At 39.0% G+C, this 23,355-nt stretch overlaps 1 protein-coding gene across 2 annotated transcripts in view; it reads left to right on the plus strand.

Annotated features, from left to right (window-relative positions):
* Nucleotides 1-16,685, plus strand: part of LOC130568376 (beta-1,4-galactosyltransferase 4-like) — a 32,262-nt gene extending 15,577 nt beyond the window's left edge. For both annotated transcript variants that reach the window (XM_057357201.1, XM_057357202.1), the window contains 6 exons: nucleotides 11,422-11,602; nucleotides 12,600-12,787; nucleotides 12,858-12,974; nucleotides 13,239-13,343; nucleotides 16,087-16,289; nucleotides 16,475-16,685. In XM_057357201.1, the coding sequence (XP_057213184.1) occupies nucleotides 11,422-11,602; nucleotides 12,600-12,787; nucleotides 12,858-12,974; nucleotides 13,239-13,343; nucleotides 16,087-16,090 (595 nt within the window). In that variant the 3' untranslated portion in view covers nucleotides 16,091-16,289; nucleotides 16,475-16,685. The remainder of the gene's footprint in view (nucleotides 1-11,421; nucleotides 11,603-12,599; nucleotides 12,788-12,857; nucleotides 12,975-13,238; nucleotides 13,344-16,086; nucleotides 16,290-16,474) is intronic.
* Nucleotides 16,686-23,355: the final 6,670 nt, after the last annotated feature.

Raw genomic sequence — 23,355 nt, forward strand, 5'->3', positions numbered from 1 at the left:
AGTGAAATGTGCTGCACAAACTTGAACATTCGGATTGTACTTTTCTGGAACAGTGTTGTAAATGAAATGTAACCATTTGTTTTTAGTTGTCTCATCTTTTGGCATGGCAAACAAAGAGTCTTTCTTTTCGCAACGAAACACACAGCGTCTCCACGACATGGCTGCGGCGGTGACGATACAATGAGATTTACAAGTACGCCCACCTCACTTGTGTTTAGATTTGGGCGGTCTTAAGTCAAATCATGTTACGAAGTGACGTACATTCGCCGGGGTGTGGTTACACGAGGCGTTTCAGGCAGGTCTGGGTTCGCATTCGCTTTTAGTTAGAATGCATCTTTTGTTTCCGACACTTTAATTTTACGTGTCTAATACATGCATGGGCAACTTATAACACACCAAAGACACAGAAAAACACGTATTCGTGCCATATGACCCCTTTAAAAACATGATTTTTGGTTCTCATTTATGAAACAAACTCTTCATTTATATAATATTATAATTTAACGTTTTCAATGTTCCGCGTTCAAATACTCCGACATGACGGTCCAGGCAGAATTGACGCTATAGCGTGTACCAAGTGAGGGGGCCAGTGTGTTCATTGGAGTGGCACCTTGCTCACCTCAGAACTGTACACATAATTTTAAAAATCTGTATAACACACCATAAAACAATCGTATCATTATAACAACACTAAAGAGTGAGCTCTCACAATATAACGTTATATTTTAACATATCTATTTTACTGACTTGTCTACAAAAAGGTGACCACTGGTAATGCACATTTGCTATGGCTGAATGCAGAGCGTAAGTGCTTTAATATAAATGTAATTTTTTTTATATTAACCCAGTGTTTCTAATAAATCTCCTTACTGCACACATTCATTTTCCTGCATTTGGGCCAACATATAAAATATTACTTAATGTGAATTCCTTAGATCCTATTTTTCCCCATTTCCCAGTTATGTCATCGACTTGAGGGCGGCACCAACAGCCAATCGCAAGAAAGGAGCAGGACCAATGGCATTTGTTGTCACAAAATCGCAGTCTCCCACCCCCTTAGTGCCAAAAGTCAAAATGGTAGCCAAAAGTAGAGTAGCACTTGCACGTGTAGTCAGTACTGTGCGAGAGCAATCTGCTTTGACTCGGGGGGTTTGTTATTTCCCCTCACAAGTCTTGATTTACGTGCACAATCTTGATTTGTGTGTTCAAGTTAGAGATTTGCGATCTCAACGTGTTTACATTTTACGCAAGCCTTTCAGTGTGCTCTCGCAGCTGTAATCTGCTTGCACGCTGTGTTTACACGCTCACATAGTTTTGTACAATTTCTAACACCATACTGACCTATACTCTCCTCCAACACTGAATTTTCTTCTGATGTGTGAGATTACTACATTCTGTAGTAATAGTGACTGGGCTGTCTCCCGTATCTCTTAGACTTTCTGACGTCCCCCCTCTACTACAAGAGCCACGGGACGATTTTCCCTTCCCTTTTGCAAGGCTGGGAATCGAGGCTTAATATGACCTGTTTTTTTACAGTGATAACAGATAATCTCTCTAGGAAGATCTAAAAAGATCCTGATGCTTTAAAGCATGTCCTCAAACTGTCGTAGGGTAACCAGTTTGTTATCCGCTATCTAGGGCTCCTAATGCAATAAGACATAATTATCTGCCATCTCTGCTGCTCCACGAACCTCTGTCATCTCTTGTTCATTCATTCACATGCACTGCAATATGTTCGGGTAGACTGTTTTTAAATTGTTTGAGTACCATTAACTGCTTCATAGCCCGGAAGTAAGTTTCGGTGGCCGGAGCCATTTATCAGAAAGTATTTCCTGCTGTCTAGATAAATCAACATATGTTTGGCCTGGCTTTAACCTGCCTTTTCGAAACTGTTGCCTATAGGCTTCAGGCACCAATTCGTATGCCCGTTTTACCGTCTCGTACTCCATGCACTGAACAGCATCAAGGGTTACATACCCTTCTTGGGCCTTATCCAAAAACTCCCTCCTTACCAGCTGTCACGATCGTCAAGAGAGAGAACCCAAGTGCAGGCAGCTGTACAATAACTCAAAACTTTATTTAAACAAAACAAAAGACCCACGATGGGGAAAAACTAAAACTGAACTATGTAAATTACAAAAAAAGCAAAACGAAACACTTTTCAGGAATCATACATGACAGGGAATGCAAGACATGGACTTACTGCGAGCAAACAAAACAAAACCGCACAGGACACCAAACACAAGGGCATTAAATAGGGGAACTAACAAGGGATAATTACACCAGGCAGGTGTGGGGACTGGCGGGAAGCTAAACGAGGGGGCGGGATCAAGAGATGAGCTAGGAGAGCGCATGGCCATCATAAACAAACAATGACCATGCGCTGCCACAAAAAACACGTGGGACTGTCATGACCCTGCCACAAAAGCATGACAAGGTGAGGCAGGATCATGACACCAGCGTGACCCACTAAGATTTTGGCCCACCCCCTTCTGCAGCAGTTCTCTCAAATGCCTCAAAGAATACACCAACTGTGTCCGCGTGAAATCGTGGCATGAGTGCAGAACACTTATTTACATGTATATCACATGCTCCCTCTGCCACTGTCTATTTAATTGATTTACTTTATCATGTTGGAGTTCCAACCGCACACGCTCATTTTCCAACTCCTGTGGCCTTGTTTCACAAAGCCGGTTTTGGTTTTTACGCAGGTACGTTCGGGTTTTTCGGGCTCAAGAATGTGGATTGGTTTGGAGCGGGTTTCGTTGCCATGGTAACTTAGGCTACACGCCTAACCTGCTCCGGAGCAGGTTTTATTCTGGGTTAGAGATCGCAAACCAAAACTGGACCAATCAGCTCTGAGAAAAGTGACGTATATCTGACGCAGTGAAGCCACTCCCCATGTATCTCTCGCTCCAAATTAAAAAAAGTTTAAAGTGATAAGATGTTAGAGGGAAAATCTTTTGCTGTTAAGTGTTTATTTGTATTATATATTTACATTTATTGATTATAATAATTATTTGAATGTGTTTTTAATTATGAGTTGATAATAAATATTAATTATATTAATATTAAACATAGCATTTAAATTAATATAACTATATTCGTATAAAAACAAACAAATTCAATATATAAAGCATTTTAAAGTAATTAAGCATACATATTATCTTTAGATCTTATTGTAAACCTATATAAATAATTTAAATTCAGTTTGGTATCTGCATTGATACAGTAGTCAGTAGCTGCCTTCTCAAACTTTCACTGCAGCTGTGTTTATTCCTGCCCTGCAAATGTGTATCAATTCATGACATTTTTTCATAATGATCTCGCCGTCTTCAACAGAAAAGTGAATTGCGCGGATACGCGCGAGAAGTCAATCAAACTGATGATGCTTTCCATGTTCCGTGTGATTGGCTGTTTGCCACACGTGTCACTTTCAGGTGCACACGCCTCACAAACACTGGATCAAACCGAAGTTGACAGAGAAAGTTTATACCAAGCATTGTGCTACAGCTGAACCTGATCTAAACCAGGTTGGGTTTGTCTGGTTTTGTCAACTCAAAACTTACTCTGCAACTCAGTGTTTGTTCACCTCGCTTCGTGATACAGGCTACTGCTCTCTACACTTTCTAATAGCGTCATGTTCCTTCTTCATCTCTTGCCTAGCCATTTCAGCCGTCACATCAGATACTCCAAAATATTACAGAAGCACATTAATTAACTCAGACTTCCTCACATCCTCTTCAATTTCCTCCACTTCTCAGAGCCACACTATTTCCATAAGTTGGGCCGTTTTGAGTCTAAAAAGCTTGCCCCGAGTGATTTCCTCTGTATAAAAACAACCCACTTCAAAATCAGTCATTATTCTCTGAACTACAGAAGTCAAACCGAGAACGAAAAAAGCAGTGATAACAGATCCAAACAATGACCGTGAAATGTCTACTGCCAAACTCGCCACAAATACAAAACATCACGCAAACCAACGCATTACTGACACACCGTGACTACAACCTGCACACTATTCCGATCCCGGACGAGTCGCCCATGTTACTAATGTCTGCTAATAATACAGTGGCAAGAAAAAGTATGTGAACCTTTTGGAAGATCAAAAAAATGTGTTATTATTTTAGACACATTTTATTTGTCAATACCCTTGACTTAGATGAAGATCAGATCACATTTTATGAGAAATTTATTCAGAAAACCATGAAATTCCAAAAGGTTCATGTACTTTTTCTTGCCACTGTATAAATGCATACCATAATCGTCTAGGGGTAATTGACCCTTCGCTAAGCCCCGCCCTCCTTAGTTACTGTTGCTACGCCTGTCAAGCTTTCAAGCCTGGCAAGTGTATTACAATGTGTATGCACCAGTGTCAGACATTCCCAAGGAGATAATTAGTAATTTTTGGCGAACATGTGAAATATCTGAGAAAGCAAGACAAAAGGGACTGCAGTGTGCATTCGAGGGATATATCCACGACATAATATGCAACCGATTAGAAAATAATTTAATCAAAATTGAAGCTAAAGCCTATGAATGATAACATTCTCCCGCTTATATTTTAGTAGCGCACCAGGCTACTGCTCACAAGTCGTGGGTCTAATCTACGCCTTGGACCTGGCAAGAGCCAGAGATGCTGAGCTGAGCCATACATCATCAACAACACAAACAAATTTCCGTCTTGCCTTTAATCATCTTATTTTACGTTCATATATATGCATTATGAACAAAGAACCATCATTATTTCCAAGCAATGATGTGCTGAGCTAGCTAACATTAGCGTGCTCTTACCTTGGAGCAAACATAGGTGTTTTTGTTAATCCTGTCGACCTTTAGTGGGACATTCTAAAACACTTAACGTACCTAAACAGCGATAAAAAAATAAGTTTCTGTCAAATTTTACTTCTAATAAACACATGCTGCTGTCAAAAGAACGAGCTCTTGGTCCGCGGATAAAGTGAATATCACGTTAAGCGTTCTCACCATAGAAGTCCATTGTAAGAGAAAACAGCTTAACGTGGCTTAGACAAATTTCTGTCATTTTAGTTGTAATTAATACTTCAAAATCCACTGTGCATTGTGTTGAAAAGTGCAGTAGGGGCTTCTTTATGCCCTGTCTGAAACCAATATTAAGAAATGAGGCTGAAAGGTAATAAAGTTGCTAACTCTTGGCTTCAGTGTTGTTACATCGAGCTGAATAGCTTGTGGAGCAAACTAGAACAAAACAGCACAAATGTTTCTAAAAGCTCTGATAAAAAGGGACAGAAATATAATGAGATGATACAGTGCGTTCTTGTGGCACGAATGCTCGCGTGGCTATTGCGTCAGTAGGCTAATTGGCGTTGCCGTTTATCCGCGGACCAAGAGCTCGTTCTTTTGACAGCAGCAAGTGTTTAGTACAAGGAAGGTTTGACAGAAATTTGGTTTTCCTTGATCGCTGTTTAGGTACGTTACACCACGTTAAGCTGTTTCCTTATAATGGACTTCTATGGGGGAGAAAACGCGTAACGTGATATTATTCACTTTATCCGCGGAACAAGAGCTCATTCTTTTGACAGCAGCAAGTGTTTAATACAAGGAATGTTTGACAGAAATTTGGTTTTCCTTGATCGCTGTTTAGGTACGTTAAGCTACGTTAAGCGTTTTTCACGTTAAGCGTTTTAGAATGTCCCACATTTAGTTGTGAATGAGGCCTTCCACACTGCTTGATCCACGTCCGCATTTCTCCCCTTGGGTTTTAGGTTTCGGGAAGGGAGAAAATTCCACCACCCCGTCCAAACTTTTAGGATACTGGCTATCAGATTTACACAATCCATACGCACAACGATTCGGCATGTTTCCCTCGCTCGAAAGCTTGACAGACCTCCCGCGCCTAGTTACGATTGCTAAACCACGATTGGCCTGTGGCGGTTTTCGGGCGTGGCTTAGCGAAGGGTCAATTTTCTAACCATCCGTCGTAAAAATTCAGCTTTCCCTACGTGATGTAAAATAAACATGGGAGTCAGTCCTCACCAAAATGTGTGGATGAATGTGAGCTAAATTAAACACCAACTCACCTGCAGTTGCTCATCCGGGCGCAGTACCGTCTGGAGATTCCGGTTCTCTTTCCAGCCCAAGCTTGCCGATACTTTTCTATTTTATCATAATCCGTGGCTGTAAATATAATCTCAAGGAAAAGATGTTGTTGGCAAGGAGGAAACATAAGGGAATTAGACGCTGGAGACACATGTGGTGTGCTCTGACATTTTTTCTCTCCAGCCCTGCCTACTTAACGGTTTTATGCATCCCAGGTGAGTGACATCATCTGGGCACTTTCTTAAACATGTCAGTCAGCACTATCCCTACTACATACCTAACAATCGGTTCGTCAGAGGAGCGCTCGAGTCTGGATGGATGTGCCCCGTCCTCCCAGATGTAACTGTGTTGAGCTGATCCTACTGCCACTCAAATCGCGAAAGAGATTCTGGCTTTTTGATCTTGGTGCATGGTTTCGATAGCAAGTACATGTAGTTAATTTTTATTACTCCGATGTATAATTACACTAACACGGGCATTGTAACATAAAGTGTAACCATACATTGAAGTAAATGTTCCATGCAATGATTTTTTTTACATAATTAACTTTACCTTCAAATTTAATTTGATAGATTAAACCAGGTTTCTTTGTCTTGATTTCTGCTGCACTGCTGCAACAAGTTCATTCAAACTCATTTCGACTCATTCAGTGAACGAGTCATTCAGGACATTCAACCAATTGTAGCAACGTGGCCTACTGATATAGCGACTACGCCACCCCAATACAATAAGAATAACACACAAGTCTGATCCACTGAACAAGGAAAGCAAGAGACTTGAGTTACCGTCTTTTTATTAAGCTAAAATAATTTGGCCCAAATTTTTCAAAACCTCACAGAATGGCCACATCAACAGTTTGACAAAACATAAATCACAGAAAGAAAAGGAGGCTGGGGCTTCGTACACAAGGAGCGGGCTTGTAAAATGACACAATTGTACAAAGGAAAACCACCCCAAATCAAGGTCACACAAAGTGCAAGGCAAGTAGCAGCACAGCAAGCGTGACACAGCAATAGACAGCCCTCAACAAAGGACCATGCCCACTTCTGAAGCACCCAGCTCCTATAACGAAAGCAAAAACAAACACAAAGAAAGAAAAGTTAATCAATGAAACGAATACAAACAAAAACATATAAATACTGTCGCTGAATCGTATTGATCGGAAATCATAAGGATGCAAAATGACTACAGGGACTGCGTAACAATAATCGTTACATAACCTCATGACAGCGTTCAATATTGTCAGCACTACTAAAGCGCCAGTAAAGAAACAAAATTATCAAAGCAAGAACAGAACCTGAAACCAATCATCATATCAACATTAAGTAGGCCAACTTAATCCCCATGAAAGCAGCAGCATGGCTTGGATCAGCCGTTGGAGAAGACACTGCTTTTTGTCAACCGTTTTAACAAACAACACATTAAGACATTAAAAATACCCACTAACAAACATTTAAAATATCTTAAATAATAAAGAAAACTTACCCACCGGATAATGTGACCCTCAGAACTATGTTCTCCACGCTCATACAATAGCTTATTTGGCCTTTACAACAGTCACAGCCACCGCTGCGACCCTACCAAACTGCGAAACTGACCGAGTGGGAGCCTTGATGGAGCTTAAAATGAGCATGTAATTTACATCAGATAAACGACCACTTTAATATCCCAAACCGAAGCATTAAACTTACCTGAGAAAAGTAACACTACTCCCAGTACGTCTCAACCCGCCAGCACACATCATACTGCAATAAAAGCCTTACAGGTACAGAGTTTCGAGGACCGTTGGCACATTCGTGCTACACATTAATCGGGCCGCATTTCCACTAAAACATAAAAAAGGTTACCTAAAAGAAAGCCACTACAATGAAGTGGTTAAACTAAATTGCTACAAACGCCTAACGTTACCTGCATTGCTCAAAGCGCCCCAGAAAGGGGCAGGTTTTCAACCATGTGACTGAAGAGTGGCTTTATGGCATAGCATAGCAAAGTGTTCATCTCAGTGGCAGTAAACCATACAGATACATTCGCCTTACTGTTTATATAAGATATATATACTGTTAAAATATGTATGTGTTCACAGAGATGTAGACCTGCATAATAAGATTTTGTGTTGCAACATACTCAATAAAGCATGGTTAAAAAAATCTTTCTTTTTCCATTTATGTTTTATTGTAATTTTCTTTTTAAATAAGTAAAATGTTGTGTAATCCAGGATAATCCTTGTGTTTTACCTCTTTCCACCCGTCTGATTGTGATCTTGTGACTACAAATAACATGATTCCATCTTTATTTTACATTCTTTATATTATAATAACAATTAAAATGAGTAATTTAAATAATAAAAATGAACAGCTCAATAAGCATCACTTATCAACTAAATTGAATTGAAACGAGAGCGTATCTGAGTGAAATAAACAGAAGTCGTTAGTAGTTGGTGGGGTTTCTGCTTTGGTTGCACGTGTTTATGCTATAAGAAAATGGTATTAGAAGTTTGTTCCTGAAACTGCAGCATCCAGTTCGGTAGGTGGCGCTAACACCATTGAAAACCAGCGCAGGCACTTAACGCGCGCTTCCGCCCGTGGCCTGTAGTTGAATTACTGCGGCTGTGACTTCTGAGGAGAAACTCAAACAGTTTGGTTGTTACTGTGGATTATGCGCTTGGCTTTTATATCATATTCAAGACTCGATGCTTCTATTGTAAGTAAATGATGTCTTACACAGACTTCTGGGCTTGCAACGAATCTGTCTTTGGTTTAATTTCGTACGTCAGTGTAATCGGACAGAATTGCAAATCAAGTGCACACGGAGACGTTTTGGGAAACCTAAAAGATTCCTGTAATCCGGCCTACAAGCTGTTTACAGTGAGAAATAATACATATATAAAAGACGACTGCTATTTAAATAGCATCCCGTTTTGCTGTAACTCGGCGCTGTTGAATCTCCTCTCCTACAATGTCATGAATGACTCCAGACTTCTCCAGTCGTGTTGTCACACTATAAAGCTAGGTTTTTATAAAGAAAATACATGTTATTTTAGTAATATATTCAAAACAATATATGAATTGTAAAAGGTATTGCTAGGTCTGCTGTTGGAGCCTTGCCATTGGCTGTTGTTTTGCATAATTAGTTCGGGTACGTCTTTGCAGGGCTTTTGTGCTGTTTTGGGGATGTTTTATTAGTCATTTATAAATATAATTAAGTTCCATTTGTGGTCATGTGTATAATACGTCATTTTGTCATCTATAACATAGAAGTTAATGTTATTTATATGAAGTCACCGTTAATGAGACTATGGGTTCTTCACGGTATATAGCTGACGGCGGGCCGCAGAATTCAGAGGGTTTTGGGTGAAGCTCTCTCGGAGTCTGAACATCGGCCTGTTCTAGTGCTCCACTGCTAAAGGCTTTAGGATGGCTGATGATCTGCTCCTTAAACTTCAGACGATCTTAGTGAGGATGACCTAGAGAAGTCCTCCTGGTGTTGAGTGTGTCCATCTAGGGTCACCCCCGGGTTTACCCCCGCGTAACTGGATGGAAGAGCCTCAACATTGGTAACTTGGTCTAAAGAAAGAAACACACTGACATATTATCAGTATCATAATATATAATGATGTTATGTTAGCTTAATGAATATTTGGATATTAATGTGTAATGTTTGTGAAAACACATCATCAGTAGTTTATTCGACTAGTGCGCGTGCTGTACTGCTGCGCTTAAGTGTCACGAGCACTGGTCTGTTATAGACCGTGTCAGCAGACGCTCGCGAACCTGACCTCCAGTTAACTTCCGGTTTGTGATTGGCTAGTGTCTAAGAATTTAACTATTTATATATTTTTAAATAACATTATTATATTATTGTATAATAATTGTATTAAATTAACGATTTGTTGAATTTTGTTATATGTTCATTTTATTGAATAAACGATTTGTTGAATGGGTCCTGCAGTTTGGTCGCATTAAACCAACGGTACAGAAAACAAGTTTGAGGTTAAGCGAAGACTTTTATTACTTATGGGAACAGTGGTTTAAATGTACATTCACACAACAGACATTCACACGTCATTGCTTTTAATAGTCGCACTTTAACAACAATACACCACGTTGAGAAAAGCTACGTACATATAGGCATGACCAATATAACTCTATACAACAGTTCTTTCTGGTTCTCGAATCTGATTGGCTAAGAGCTGTATCACCACGGTTTCTGATTTATCTATAAACTTCGAGCCGTTATATAAATGCAATATGGCTCTGGTAGTCTTGTGATAGTGCTCTTATATCAGCGGTTGTGATTGCCTGCGGCCTCGAGCCTCTGGCCCAATCACAGCCATGCTGATGTAAGAGCACTGCCACACTCCTACTCCAGCCATATTGCATTCATAACATTGCAATAAATGCATAAGCGGGTATGGGATAGAGCAATAGACCACACGCATCACATGAAATACATTTGTCTATAATAATGAAATGTTCAAGTGTCATCTTTACAACCATTATTTTCAGATTTCACACTGTAGTCATAATGTGTCATGACTGTAAAAACAAATGAGTGTTCATGCTTGACAACATGTGATTTTCAAATGTTATTATATAGTGAAAGTTTATAATAAAATCATTGAAAAGAAGTAAAATGAGTCAATAAGCTGCTTCTAACTGTCATTCGGAAATCTTCGACTTAAGTATAACTGAAATCATTCCATTATTTAATAACTTTATAAAGTGATCATATGAATGTAAATAGTCAAGTGTTGCTGTTACGGTCAAATACCTTTTGAGGAGAAAATATCTGTTTAATGTCAATAATGTTTTTGTCAGACTGCAGTTTTGTGTTTTCTTTACAGGGATTTTACTGAAATAATTCACCGAGTTCTTTTACATTGAGACTCACTGTGTTCATGTCACTGAGCCTAAAATAAAAAACTTGAAAGAAAAGACCGGCCTTTAGTATATGAACACAGTCTGAAAGGGTCAAGAACCGAACTTTACAAAATAGATTTTTTAGTAAACTCTGGACAGTTTGGCATCAGTTTTACAGAGAAAGCTGCTCATGAGTCTCAGGTTTGCTTGATCAAATAACAGTATTGTGTCAATTTTAAATAACGTGAGCAATGTTGTTTTGATTATTATCTGATGTTTGATGTTGTCAGGAGTGCAGTAAAATCCATTTCTTCTCTGTTTTGAGTGTTTTAAACAGAACTCGCAGATGTCTGGATTTGTGTGTATGCAGTAACATAAATATTTGTTTGTCAATCTTGCTCCTATATCCTTTTAAAGTTGTTTTTGTTGAGTGTTTATTCCATGTGACATGCAGGAGTGTGAATTTATTTCACTCTTTTTTCAGTCATGGGACCCCGGGGCTCCTGGAAATGATCTCTTCTCTGGATTATACGTCATGTTGTACAATCACATCACACAATGACACCAGGTCTGGTCTCCAAAACGAGAGCTTGAATCAGAGAAGATACCAAGCGTGGAGAAGCAGACCCCTAAAGAGAGCAGTCCGGAGCGTTCCCCCCTCCTCCGTGAGTGTCCTTGCTTGAGTATTTTCATCATTTTATCTCGGCTGAATGTTACGCTTACAATACCGAGAAAAGGTCCGTGTTTTTTTCCCTACATGTTTCCGTGTAGGAAAACCAGATGCAAAACCTTCATCTTAACGTCTTTTTTGTTTTGCGTAAGAAAGATGATAATAAAGGTGTGGAGTGAAATGAGAATAAGAAAGTGTTTCGATCTTTGGGCGCAAACTTTCCCGTTAACATGAGCAGATCATAACACTGATAATAATTTACTCCATAAAACCGCATAGTCGAGGGAAACATGTGGGAATCTCCCGGAACCCCAGTGTGATTGTCACTTTGTGTTTATCCCTTCGCAGCTGTCTGCCAGTTTCAGGCTCGTCGCCAGAGAAGTGGTCCCGTCATTAATGCGGCCCCCACTTGGTGCTGTATTCAAGGACTTCACCTGGCTCGTGGGCCTTTCACGTACTCGTGGAAGTCTGTTTTCGGTTTTCTGTGTGTTGTTCTCCACAGGAGGCGCTCTCAAGCTGTCATTCAACAAAGTCATCGTTCCTTGAACTCTATTTTAAATTGTACTGCCTGCTTCACACTGAAATATACATATGTGTTAGAATTATATTTGACTTTTCATTCAAATGATATAAAACCCAATACTGTATATGAATAAAATAAAAAAATATGTATTTACATTATGTATAATACAAATAAATGAAAGATTATTTGATGAAGTTATCAGTGCATCTCTACACAATGTTCCTCGAGGTCGATCTCATTTGTTTTCTTCCTGTCTGAGAAATACTTTTTATTTTTTCTGCCTCAATGACAGTCTGCAAACTCCATTGGTGAACGAAATAAAATGTTGTGATATACAAGAATGGGATTGACATGTTTAGATGAATATGGTTTATGAGCTGGAGTATCTGGTGACTGTGATTCTTGGGAAAACGAATAGATAATAATGTAAGATGCAGACATGTTTAAACTCTTTGTGTTTGTCTCGCAGGCTGGAGATGTGAGGTTTAACAGAGCAAAGTTGTTAAATGTTGGTTATCTGAAGGCTCTTAAGGATTACAACTGGGACTGTTTTATACACCACGATGTGGATCTCATCCCTGAGAACGATCAGAACTTATACGTCTGCGAGGAACAGCCCAAACATCCAGCGGTGGGGAGGAATTCCACCGGCTACAAGTGAGGGATAACCTCAACTTCTTTATTCAAAGTCTTATTTGTTTTGTTAAATCTGCCCCTTTCTGCGCAGGCTGAGATATAAAGGGTACTTTGGAGGAGTTTCAGCCATGACTGTGGACCAGTTCCACCAGGTGAACGGCTTTCCAAACACATACTGGGGCGGAGAGGACGATGACCTCCGAATACTGTAAGAGAAAACTGTACAATCATACGTGTGAGGACGAGTTCTCTGGAGTGACAGCAGTGATCATGAAAACATTTCACACTGATTGTCAAACAGAGATGCACTTTTATTTTGGCTTGGGCCTTGTGGTCTGAAATGTCAGAGAGCTATTTGTGTCAACACCGCAGTCTGTGAAACAGGTCCGCCATACCACAACATTTGTTAAACATTGGTGAAAAACATTTGATACTTTTCCTGTTGGTGAGTTAACAGAAGCATGTTTTTCAGGATACAGCTACAGAAGATGACAATAGTGTGTACGCCCGCCGAGGTGGCGCGTTACACCATGGTCTTTCACAAGAGAGACAGCGGATATCAAGTGAATAAAGACAGGTGAGTCATGCGGAAGTTGACACATTCATGTTTACACCTGATAAGTGTATAAGTGTAAGAGAAGTTTAAAAAAGGAAAGGCAACAAAGTAACATCACGATTATATACTTTTGATCTTGTATGATTATATTTGATGTGCCGAAGCGCTGATGTCATAGGGTGGTTGTGGTGTTATTCATGCACGTGTATTATATTTGTGCTCGTGTTAAGTTCTTGCTGTGCGTTCACATCTCATTGAGAGATTCTACTTCCTTCCTGACTGCGTCTATATCCTGTTTGTGTCCTAAAACAACTCTTTAATACAGAATGAAGAGCATGAAGGTGAAATCGCCGTTGGGCAGAAACCTCACATTAGTGTTGTCACGATACTGAAATTTCTAACTTCGCTTCAATACCTAAAACAATTATAGATATTCGATACCATTTTCGATACCACGGGAAAAAACTGCCATAGCAATAAGGCCTTACGTTTTTTACATTTTATTTAAAGTTAAGTAGACCAAGACTAGACAATGAGGAATATTTTTACATTATTTATTAATTGTTAATCTAATGTTAATTTTACTAATACATTTACTATTTCAAATCAAAGTTGTATTTGTCAGTATTAATGGACCAGACCTTGTTGAAAAAAAACAGCATATCGTGGCTGTTGGGCGGAATCCTCATATCTCCAAAACCATTATTTTTCAGGAAATAAAAAAACTGCATATTTTTTGAGTTATTAAACATTGTATCGTTAAAGTTGGTATTATACCTTATATTGCTATCATATACTGTTGTGTACCAACATTAACACAACATTTCCCCAAAACCATGTTTAATCGGAGATACAAGGTTTATGACTTGGGAGCAGGGAGATACGAGATAACGCTGTCATTGATAAGAATGGTACGGACACAGACGTCGCTGCTGCCAGCAGTGTTCATCAAAGTCTGCGTCGCGTTGAGCCTTTTGACAAGAGACAAGGCTTGTGAAAAGCTAATGATTGTGGTTACATACATCTTCCTAAACTCTATTTTAAACGTTAGAGCTATGAGTGATGCAATACCAAAACAAAACGTTAAACAGGCTGTCTAATATAGGCGGAAATTAATCTGCATGCAAATAAAGTCGGCAGTTGCGTTGAGCCTCTTGACAAGAGAAAAGGCTTCAATAGTTAAGCAAAGCTATCGACTGTGGTTACATGCATCTTCCTAAACTGTATTTTAAAGGTTTAAGAACTATAAGTGATGTAATACAAAAAACGATGAGCTGACTAGGCTGTCTATAGGCGGAAATTAGCTGAATCTGCTCGCAAACTTACAGTACCTTCATGGCTCACGGGCTTTCTTCTGCACCGAAGCATTACAGCTATCGATTTTAACAAAACAGACCTACTCAAATGTATCTAACCTAACTATTTTTTACTCGTTATTGTCTAAAAAACTTTCGTGGAGTGAAGAAGAGGTGGAGTTACGAGACTTCTCAGACAGTTGACGTGTCCAATGGAGTTAAGAGATTTGCTCTCAAGCTATTTACAACACTTTAGATTGGTTAATAATTTGTAAAAATAACAGACCCACATGAGGACTGACCAATAGCATCGATTTGTGAAAAAATATGAATTTGACCAAATTTGGACATAGGAGGTTTCCGCCCGACAGTGACGATATGCTGGTTTGGTATGTTTTGATGCTGGTTTGTGCTGGTTTAAACTGGTCATGTGCTGGCTTAAGATGGTCAAACCAGCATCAAAACATACCTAACCCAGCAAATGCTGTTTTTTTTCAACAGGGGAGCTTACATAAATAGTTGTATTTTTGAAACTTACATTTAAAAGAAATTAATAAATACTTGAACAAATGTATTGCTCATTCATTGTTCGTTAATGTTAGTTAAATATTTTAAATTTGGCTTTTATTCACATATCATTGATCAGCGCACATATAAAACAAAACTTGCATACATTAAAGCGGCAGTACGCAAGTTTTTTTTTTGTAAAAATGAGCTAAAACCAATTGTTGAGCAAGTACATGAAAGAACGGTGTTTAAAACTGTCACTACCCTTGCTGGATTCACCACGGAAAGCTTGTAATAATGGTTTGTAATTTGCCCTGTCGGGTCGACTTTTCCGGAGATCCTTATATGGTGTCTTTCGTCTGTGCGTCATTTCGTCACATTTGTACACAGAACGAAGAGGATCCGGCTGCTAGCCAGCGCGTGGATGCTGCGAGTGACAGGTGATTTACAGTGTGTACTCACAACTGTTGGGTAGGATTTTATACAACTGTAAGAATTATTTATGGCGGCGTTTAGTACTTTTACCTTTAAATGGCAAGTAGTGTTGACATCTGGTGATTCATCTGGCCTGCACCTGATTTTAAAATCTCTCTGAACTTCAGCCTGCCGTCAAAGGTCCAGATATTGTGTGTTTATCTCATCTAAGAATGTTATTAAACATCTTCAGATTTTGAAAGGCGATAATGTTTTTACTGAATGTGACCTGGGGTTTGCTCAAGCGGTCTGAATTCAGCTCAGTTTGTTTCAGGTCTGGTAGGCTGGGGCCGGTTGCTCCAGCTGTGTGTAAACTTCAACGTCCATTAGAATTGCCACAAAGAGAATTAAGTTACAAGAAAAGTAAACTGGAACGAAGTACTTAGTAGCCTACAGGGGTGAAACCATTTCATCTCAAGTAAATGTGTCATGTGTCAAAAAATATGTCAAATAACTCGGTGTTGCCTTTCATCCTTGTGGATTTACAGCTGAAAATGTTGAAGAGATGCGCAGACATTAATTCACCCATGTCCTGAACTGCCAGCACAGCTCCAGACATGGCGGTGAGATCTATGATGGCATGGGCATCACTTACTGGGGCATAGCAGCAGACGATTCACCCTCATTTGACATTAGCGCCTACTTTGACACTGCGGCAAAGTTTAAATACATACAGCACTGATGCCAGGAGGTAAGCGCTTTACATTCATATTATTATACTACTTGAGGTGATACTTCAGCTGGTATTGTATTGTAAAATATGTTTATGGTATGACAACCCGACTCTCTAGCGCTCTATTTTCATGCACTGATGTTGTATGTTATTTATACCTGTGAAATCTGTGAAGTCACTACTCTAATTTCTTGTTCCCACAGGAACAATCCTGGTTCTTTGCCGATCAGCAACACTAGTTTTGGCCTATCTGATGCTGAAGCAGAACATGACCCTGGTGAAAGCAATCAAAACGGTGAAGGAAAAAGAGGCGTTTCACCCAATGATGGCTCCTGAGACAGCTGGTCAAACTTCCACCTCAGCTTCTGTGGCTACTTGGGAGGTAACAGAACATGTATTTGTCCCGAACCGTCATGGTACGCGTTAACACTGTATGAGTAGTTTTGTGTGTACATTTATTTTTAGGCAGTTTATGATGTGCATGATATTGTTTTAATATGTATATATTGTTTGTAGCGGTCCATAGAGTTTTTCATATCATTTATAGGCGTTGAGTCTCGGGGTTTCATTAGGGATTTAGCTGGGTACTAGGGTTTAATAACGTTTGCAAAAACCTGAATCAAACAACAATCTCTTACATTTCTTTATTAACTCTTTCCGGCAGACTTTTTTTTAAGTTGCCAGCCAGCGGCAGCGTTTTTGACTTTTTCACTACAATGTGACGGCTCACAGTACATTTTCTGTAAGAATTTATGGACAAACAATATACAAATGAAAGACAGAGTCTCTGCTTTTAAACAAAAGAAACGTATTCTTCTATCTTCATTTCTTCTTTTTTATCACCTCTTAAATTGTCGGTAGGTTTCTTCAAAATGCATCTTTTGATTAAAAGTGAGATATTTGCATTTTTGTCAAAATTCTGTTTTTTCCCAAATATGTGTAACAGCGCCACCTGCTGTACAACAGTACAAACACCGATTGCCACACTCACTCGTCTTTGGCAGGGAACCGTTTTTTTGATGAAAAGTTAATTAAAAGAAAGCTTTTGGTTGTAGTCATGATCTAAAAGTAAATATAAACCATGTAACCAGAAGTTTTTTAATCAAATGTGAATTCTTATTTAAACTAGTGTTGAATAAAGAGTCATTACATTGTTTTGCATTGTTTATCGGCCGATCACCGTCAGCTATAGATCACTATGTGTGATGCCAGTTTATGGCACCATGTGTGTATTTATGGTAGTCGGTGTCAGTATAGAACAGCGATTCACAAACTTTTTAATTCACCTTAGACGGGTTCAATCCATTTCTGGACCTCCCATAATATTTGAAAATGGAAATATGGGGGGAAATGCACATTTGTTCTCTCTTCCTAAAGAGTACTTTTGTTTTCTTGTTATTTATATGAATAAATAGAAGTTTAATTGCAGTATTCCTCAACTGGACTACGCTGTTTTTTTGTCTTATTTTGTCACAGCCTTCCTTGACCCACCTCAGCCCACTTTGGACCCACTGGTAGAGTGATCCAGATGATCCGCTGTGATTCAGTCCAGAGTGCGTGTGTGTGTGTGTGTGTGTGTGTGTGTGCGTGTGTGTGTGTGTGTGCGTGCGTGTGTGTGTGCGTGTGTGCGTGTGTGTGTGTGTGCGTGCGTGCGTGCGTGCTGTGCGTGCGTGTGTGTGTGTGTAGCGGTGGGTTCCTCTGGATTTCTCTCACCAGTAATTAAGTGGATAACCAAAAATGGCATAAATCTCTGTGCTTGCATGTATAGAAGATTTTCCACCTTATTGATGTTATGTTTTCATATTGTAATGTCACAATGTATGAACACAGTAAAGACTAATTATTATAATATGCATGATATGTTTTTGATAATATATGTTTTATTTCACTGTATGTCATTGATTACTGTGTATTGCATTTCTGATGGAACACGTTGCCAGATTGGTTAAGCAAACTCGATGAATCCTGATTGGCTGAAACAAAGGTTGGAGTCAGATTCTGTGATGTTAGATGAACTTTGAGCATCTCATTTTGTTGGCTCGAGCGAATAAAGTTTGACCTTTTGACACCAGGAAGATTTGTCTGCAAGGTTTTTCTTTGGCATTGAAAGGACCCTTTTTTCCACAACACATCATTGTGTAACACTCTCTCTTAAGATTGTCTTTTTTTCTTTAAGGCAGGCCACACAAGATAAAACGGTAAACTTGAGCACATTAATATTGCTGGGGATCAGAGCGTCCTTCGCACGTTACTACTGCTAGTACACAAGTACGTTCTGGTTGTTTGGTAAGTGAATGCCACAATTATTTTCACTCATTGTTTTATTTGTAATTAAGTAACGCCCTTAACAAGTTATTTCACATAACAAATGTTTACATAAACTCCACAGCACAGAAGAACAACTGCATTTTCAAAAGATAACATGCTCCTGATTCAGCATCACTGAATGTTTCGCAGGTGTCTATGAGACTGTTGTTTGTCCTCAGTGTGAAGAGATGAATCTTAACATCATACAGTCCGTGAACAAGGGTCAAATATGCAGATGTTGAACAAGCAAAGATTGTGGAGGATCAGTGGACAGTTTATGGCTCTGGTCAAGCCAATGCATCCAGTATACCGGCATATTTTTTAATAAAAAACAACAATACATACTCTTCCCCACTTCCTGTTTCAGAAGGTAAAAATTGATTCAAGCCATTTCACGTTTTGAACTATTTAATATGTTCCTGTAGCTCAACTGGTAGAACATTGCGTTTAGCAGTGCAACAGGTTGTGGGTTAAGAACTCAAATACAGATCTAATATGTAGACTGCACCTTGAATGCGCTATAACCACTAGGGAGCACGTTTTGCTTTTTGAGAATGACTCGAAATGGCGGTTTAGGACTGCAATTGTTTTTTTTAAAGTTGACTTTAACGCAAGGAATCTGGCTGACTTGTCGCGCTCACTCAATGGATCCAGAGATGAACTGACAGGTTTACCTCCAGTTAAGGCCCTGACATCTAACTTACACCTACCAGACAGAGAAACCAAGCGTGTACAGTAAAGGTGAACTGAGAGCGTATACATCTAAAGATGCCTGCGTGTGCTAACAGTGGCAAGCATTAGCGAATGCATATTGATCACAAACCTGACACATAACATGAGCCTTCTCACTGTTCCCTCTCCCTTTATACTAATGCACTTGTGACAACTAAAAAGAGTTGACAAACAGTTTCCATCCTGAGACAGCTGGTCAAACTTCACCTCAGCTTCTGTGGCTACTTGGGAGGTAACAGAACATGTATTTGTCCCGAACCGTCATGGTACGGTCACTATAGAGTTTTTCATATCATTTATAGGCGTTGAGTCTCGGGGTTTCATTAGGGATTTAGCTGGGTACTAGGGTTTAATAACGTTTGCAAAAACCTGAATCAAACAACAATCTCTTACATTTCTTTATTAACTCTTTCCAGGACAGACTTTTTTTTTAAGTTGCCAGCCAGCGGCAGCGTTTTTGAGCCTTTTTCACTACAATGTGACGGCTCACAGTACATTTTCTGTAATGAATTTATGGACAAACAATATAACAAATGAAAGAGCAGAGTCTCTGCTTTTAAACAAAAGAAACCGTATTCTTCTATCTTCATTTCTTCTTTTTTATCACCTCTTAAATGTCGGTAGGTTTCTTCAAAAATGCATCATTTTGATTAAACAGCTGAGATCATTTGCATTTTTTGTCAAAGATTCTGTTCTTTTCCCAAATATGTGTAACAGCGCCACCTGCTGTACAACAGTACAAACACCGATTGCCACACTCACTCGTCTTTGGCAGGGAACTGTTTTTTTGATGAAAAGTTAATTAAAAGAAAGCTTTTGGTTGTAGTCATGATCTAAAAGTAAATATAAACCATGTAACCAGAAGTTTTTTAATCAAATGTGAATTCTTATTTAAACTAGTGTTGAATAAAGAGTCATTACATTGTTTTGCATTGTTTATCGGCCGATCACCGTCAGCTATAGATCACCATGTGTGATGCCAGTTTATGGCACCATGTGTGTATTTATGGCAGTCGGTGTCAGTATAGAACAGCGATTCACAAACTTTTTAATTCACCTTAGATGGGTTCAATCCATTTCTGGACCTCCCTTAATATTTGAAAATGGAAATATGGGGGGAAATGCACATTTGTTCTCTCTTCCTAAAGAGTACTTTTGTTTTCTTGTTATTTATATGAATAAATAGAAGTTTAATTGCAGTATTCCTCAACTGGACTACGCTGTTTTTTGTCTCATTTTGTCACAGCCTTCCGTGACCCACCTCAGCCCACTTTGGACCCACTGGTAGAGTGATCCAGATGATCCGCTGTGATTCTGTCCAGAGTGTGTGTGTGTGTGTGTGTGTGTGTGTGTGCGTGTGTGCGTGTGTGTGTGTGTGGGTGCGTGCGTGTGTGTGGGTGGGTGCGTGCGTGCGTGCGTGCGTGTGTGGAGCGGTGGGTTGTATTTTTGGGTGGGTCCCTCTGGATTTCTCTCACCAGTAATTAAGTGGATAACCAAAAATGGCATAAATCTCTGCCCTTGCAAGTATAGAAGATTTTCCACCCTATTCATGTTATGTTTTCATATTGTAATGTCACAATATATGAACACAGTAAAGACTAATTATTATAATATGCATGATATGTTTTTGACAATATATGTTTTATTTCACTGTATGTCATTGTTTACTGTGTATTGCACTTCTGATGGAACACATATATTTGTATGAGATTGAGAAACTAGTTTTCAGCTTGCCATCATTGTGGCAGACCGTAGTGGCACAGGTTAATAACCAGATGATGCCAGATTGGTTAAGCAAACTCGATGAATCCAGATTGGCTGAAACAAAGGTTGGAGTCAGATTCTGTGATGTTAGATGAGCTTTGAGCATCTCATTTTGTTTGCTCGAGCGAATAAAGTTTGACCTTTTGACACCAGGAAGATTTGTCTGCAAGGTTTTTCTTTGGCATTGAAAGGACCCTTTTTTCCACAACACATCAATGTGTAACACTCTCTCTTAAGATTGTCTTTTTTTCTTTAAGGCAGGCCACACAAGATAAAACGGAAAACATGAGCACATTAATATTGCTGGGGATCAGAGCGTCCTTCGCACGTTACTACTGCTAGTACACAAGTACGTTCTGGTTGTTTGGTAAGTGAATGCCACAATTATTTTCACTCATTGTTTTATTTGTAATTAAGTAACGCCCTTAACAAGTTATTTCACATAACAAATGTTTACATAAACTCCACAGCACAGAAGAACAACTGCATTTTCAAAAGATAACATGCTCCTGATTCAGCATCACTGAATGTTTCGCAGGTGTCTATGAGACTGTAGTTTGTCCTCAGTGTGAAGAGATGAATCTTAACATCATACAGTCAGTGAACAAGGGTCAAATATACAGATGTTGAACAAGCAAAGATTGTGGAGGATCAGTGGACAGTTTATGGCTCTGGTCAAGCCAATGCATCCAGTGTACCGGCATATGTTTTAATAAACATATTACAAAAAACAACAATACATACTCTTCCCCACTTCCTGTTACAGTAATGATCATTTCTGTTCAGTCCACTCGTCTTATGGTGTTTAACTACAGCTGTCGTCAGTGTTTTTGTTTGACAATGGCAGCAGGTATGTGTTAAAATATCTGGAGATATTTGGAGACTATTCTGTCGATTGTGACACTAAACAACACAACAAGATGATATTGTAAAGTCCTTAAAATCTGTGCTGGTTTGTATTGGCCGCCTCCAGTTTGACCTTTGTTTTGCCTCCAGCTAGAGCTGTGACGTCGGCGAGAAAGGGGTCTATAAAACTCAAAATAAGGGGAAACTTGCCTGCTATAACCACCAATGTAATGCATTCTTTTGACACAAGATGGAGCTGTTTCTCCATAATGTAGGACTTGTTACGTAGGTTTTCTCATATTAAAAATCAAGATATAAAGAATTTATACAGGGTTTAACACCTAGGAAATCGGAAGACCAATCACAATCCGTTTTACAGAGACATGCAAGTAAAAGACCAATCAGACGTTAGGATACAAATATTACAGTCACGTAATTTCTGTCGCTTGACAATGTATGCCTACGGTCTTACTGTCGTGTGATTTATATCTGCACATAATACTACACACAGACTATTGTCATTTCTAATAAACACAACCACTTCTACCCCAAAATCTATAAGTATTGAAAGACATGCTGCTGGAGACTTGCCATTGGCTGTGGGTTTGCATAATTAATGAGATAGGTCTATTTATGTCTTATATGCTGTTTTGAGGATGTTTTTAACGGTCATTTATAAATAAAGTTGTGTTTCAAGTTCTGTTTTCTGTAATATGTTATCTTGAGAACTGATTCATATATCGAATTCAGTTTTACAAAGTAATCGCGATTTCTTAAGGTATCTCACCGTTGTGGAAACTGTTGTTTCTATGAGGTAAGTCAAAGGCAGTACCGCTGATCGTATCGGTTGACTGTGCGCAGGATTTCGATAGAGGACACTGGAGAACGACTACGGACATCGCAAAAATGTAACAAAATATATATTGTTGTCTAATAATACATTCTTTTAATGGTGATATTATGCTGCACTGCATCCATATGTTGAGATTTGTTTATATTATTGTGTAAATATGATGAGGTGTCAAACAATAGGCCTACATTGCGAGCAATACAATATTACTGTTTTAAAATTCATTTTGTAATTTCAACAAAGTAATAAATCTTTATTAATAAATGTTCAAGCAAATTGATTGTAAATTATCTGAAGGATATAAGTGATCTTGTTTAAATGCGCAGTTATTGAATGATATCCGACTCCTTGTCTGCTTCTCTACGGACTTTTTCATGCTGATAGTGAATGATCGAACAGTTTAATGACGTGATCAATAACTTCTTGAACATTTGTGTCTTAGTTTTCATTTGCATAAACGGACGATAAATGTACAGACGTTAAAGCTTCAAATGTTTTACAGGTCGAAATTTTTGAAAAGCCTTGTTTCATCTCCACCTGGACGTGAACGGGAGGAAGTCGATAAGGCTGTAAGAGAGATGCAGA

The sequence above is a fragment of the Triplophysa rosa genome, linkage group LG17 (genome assembly GCF_024868665.1).
Source record: "Triplophysa rosa linkage group LG17, Trosa_1v2, whole genome shotgun sequence".
In the NCBI taxonomy this organism is placed as follows: Eukaryota; Metazoa; Chordata; class Actinopteri; order Cypriniformes; family Nemacheilidae; genus Triplophysa; species Triplophysa rosa.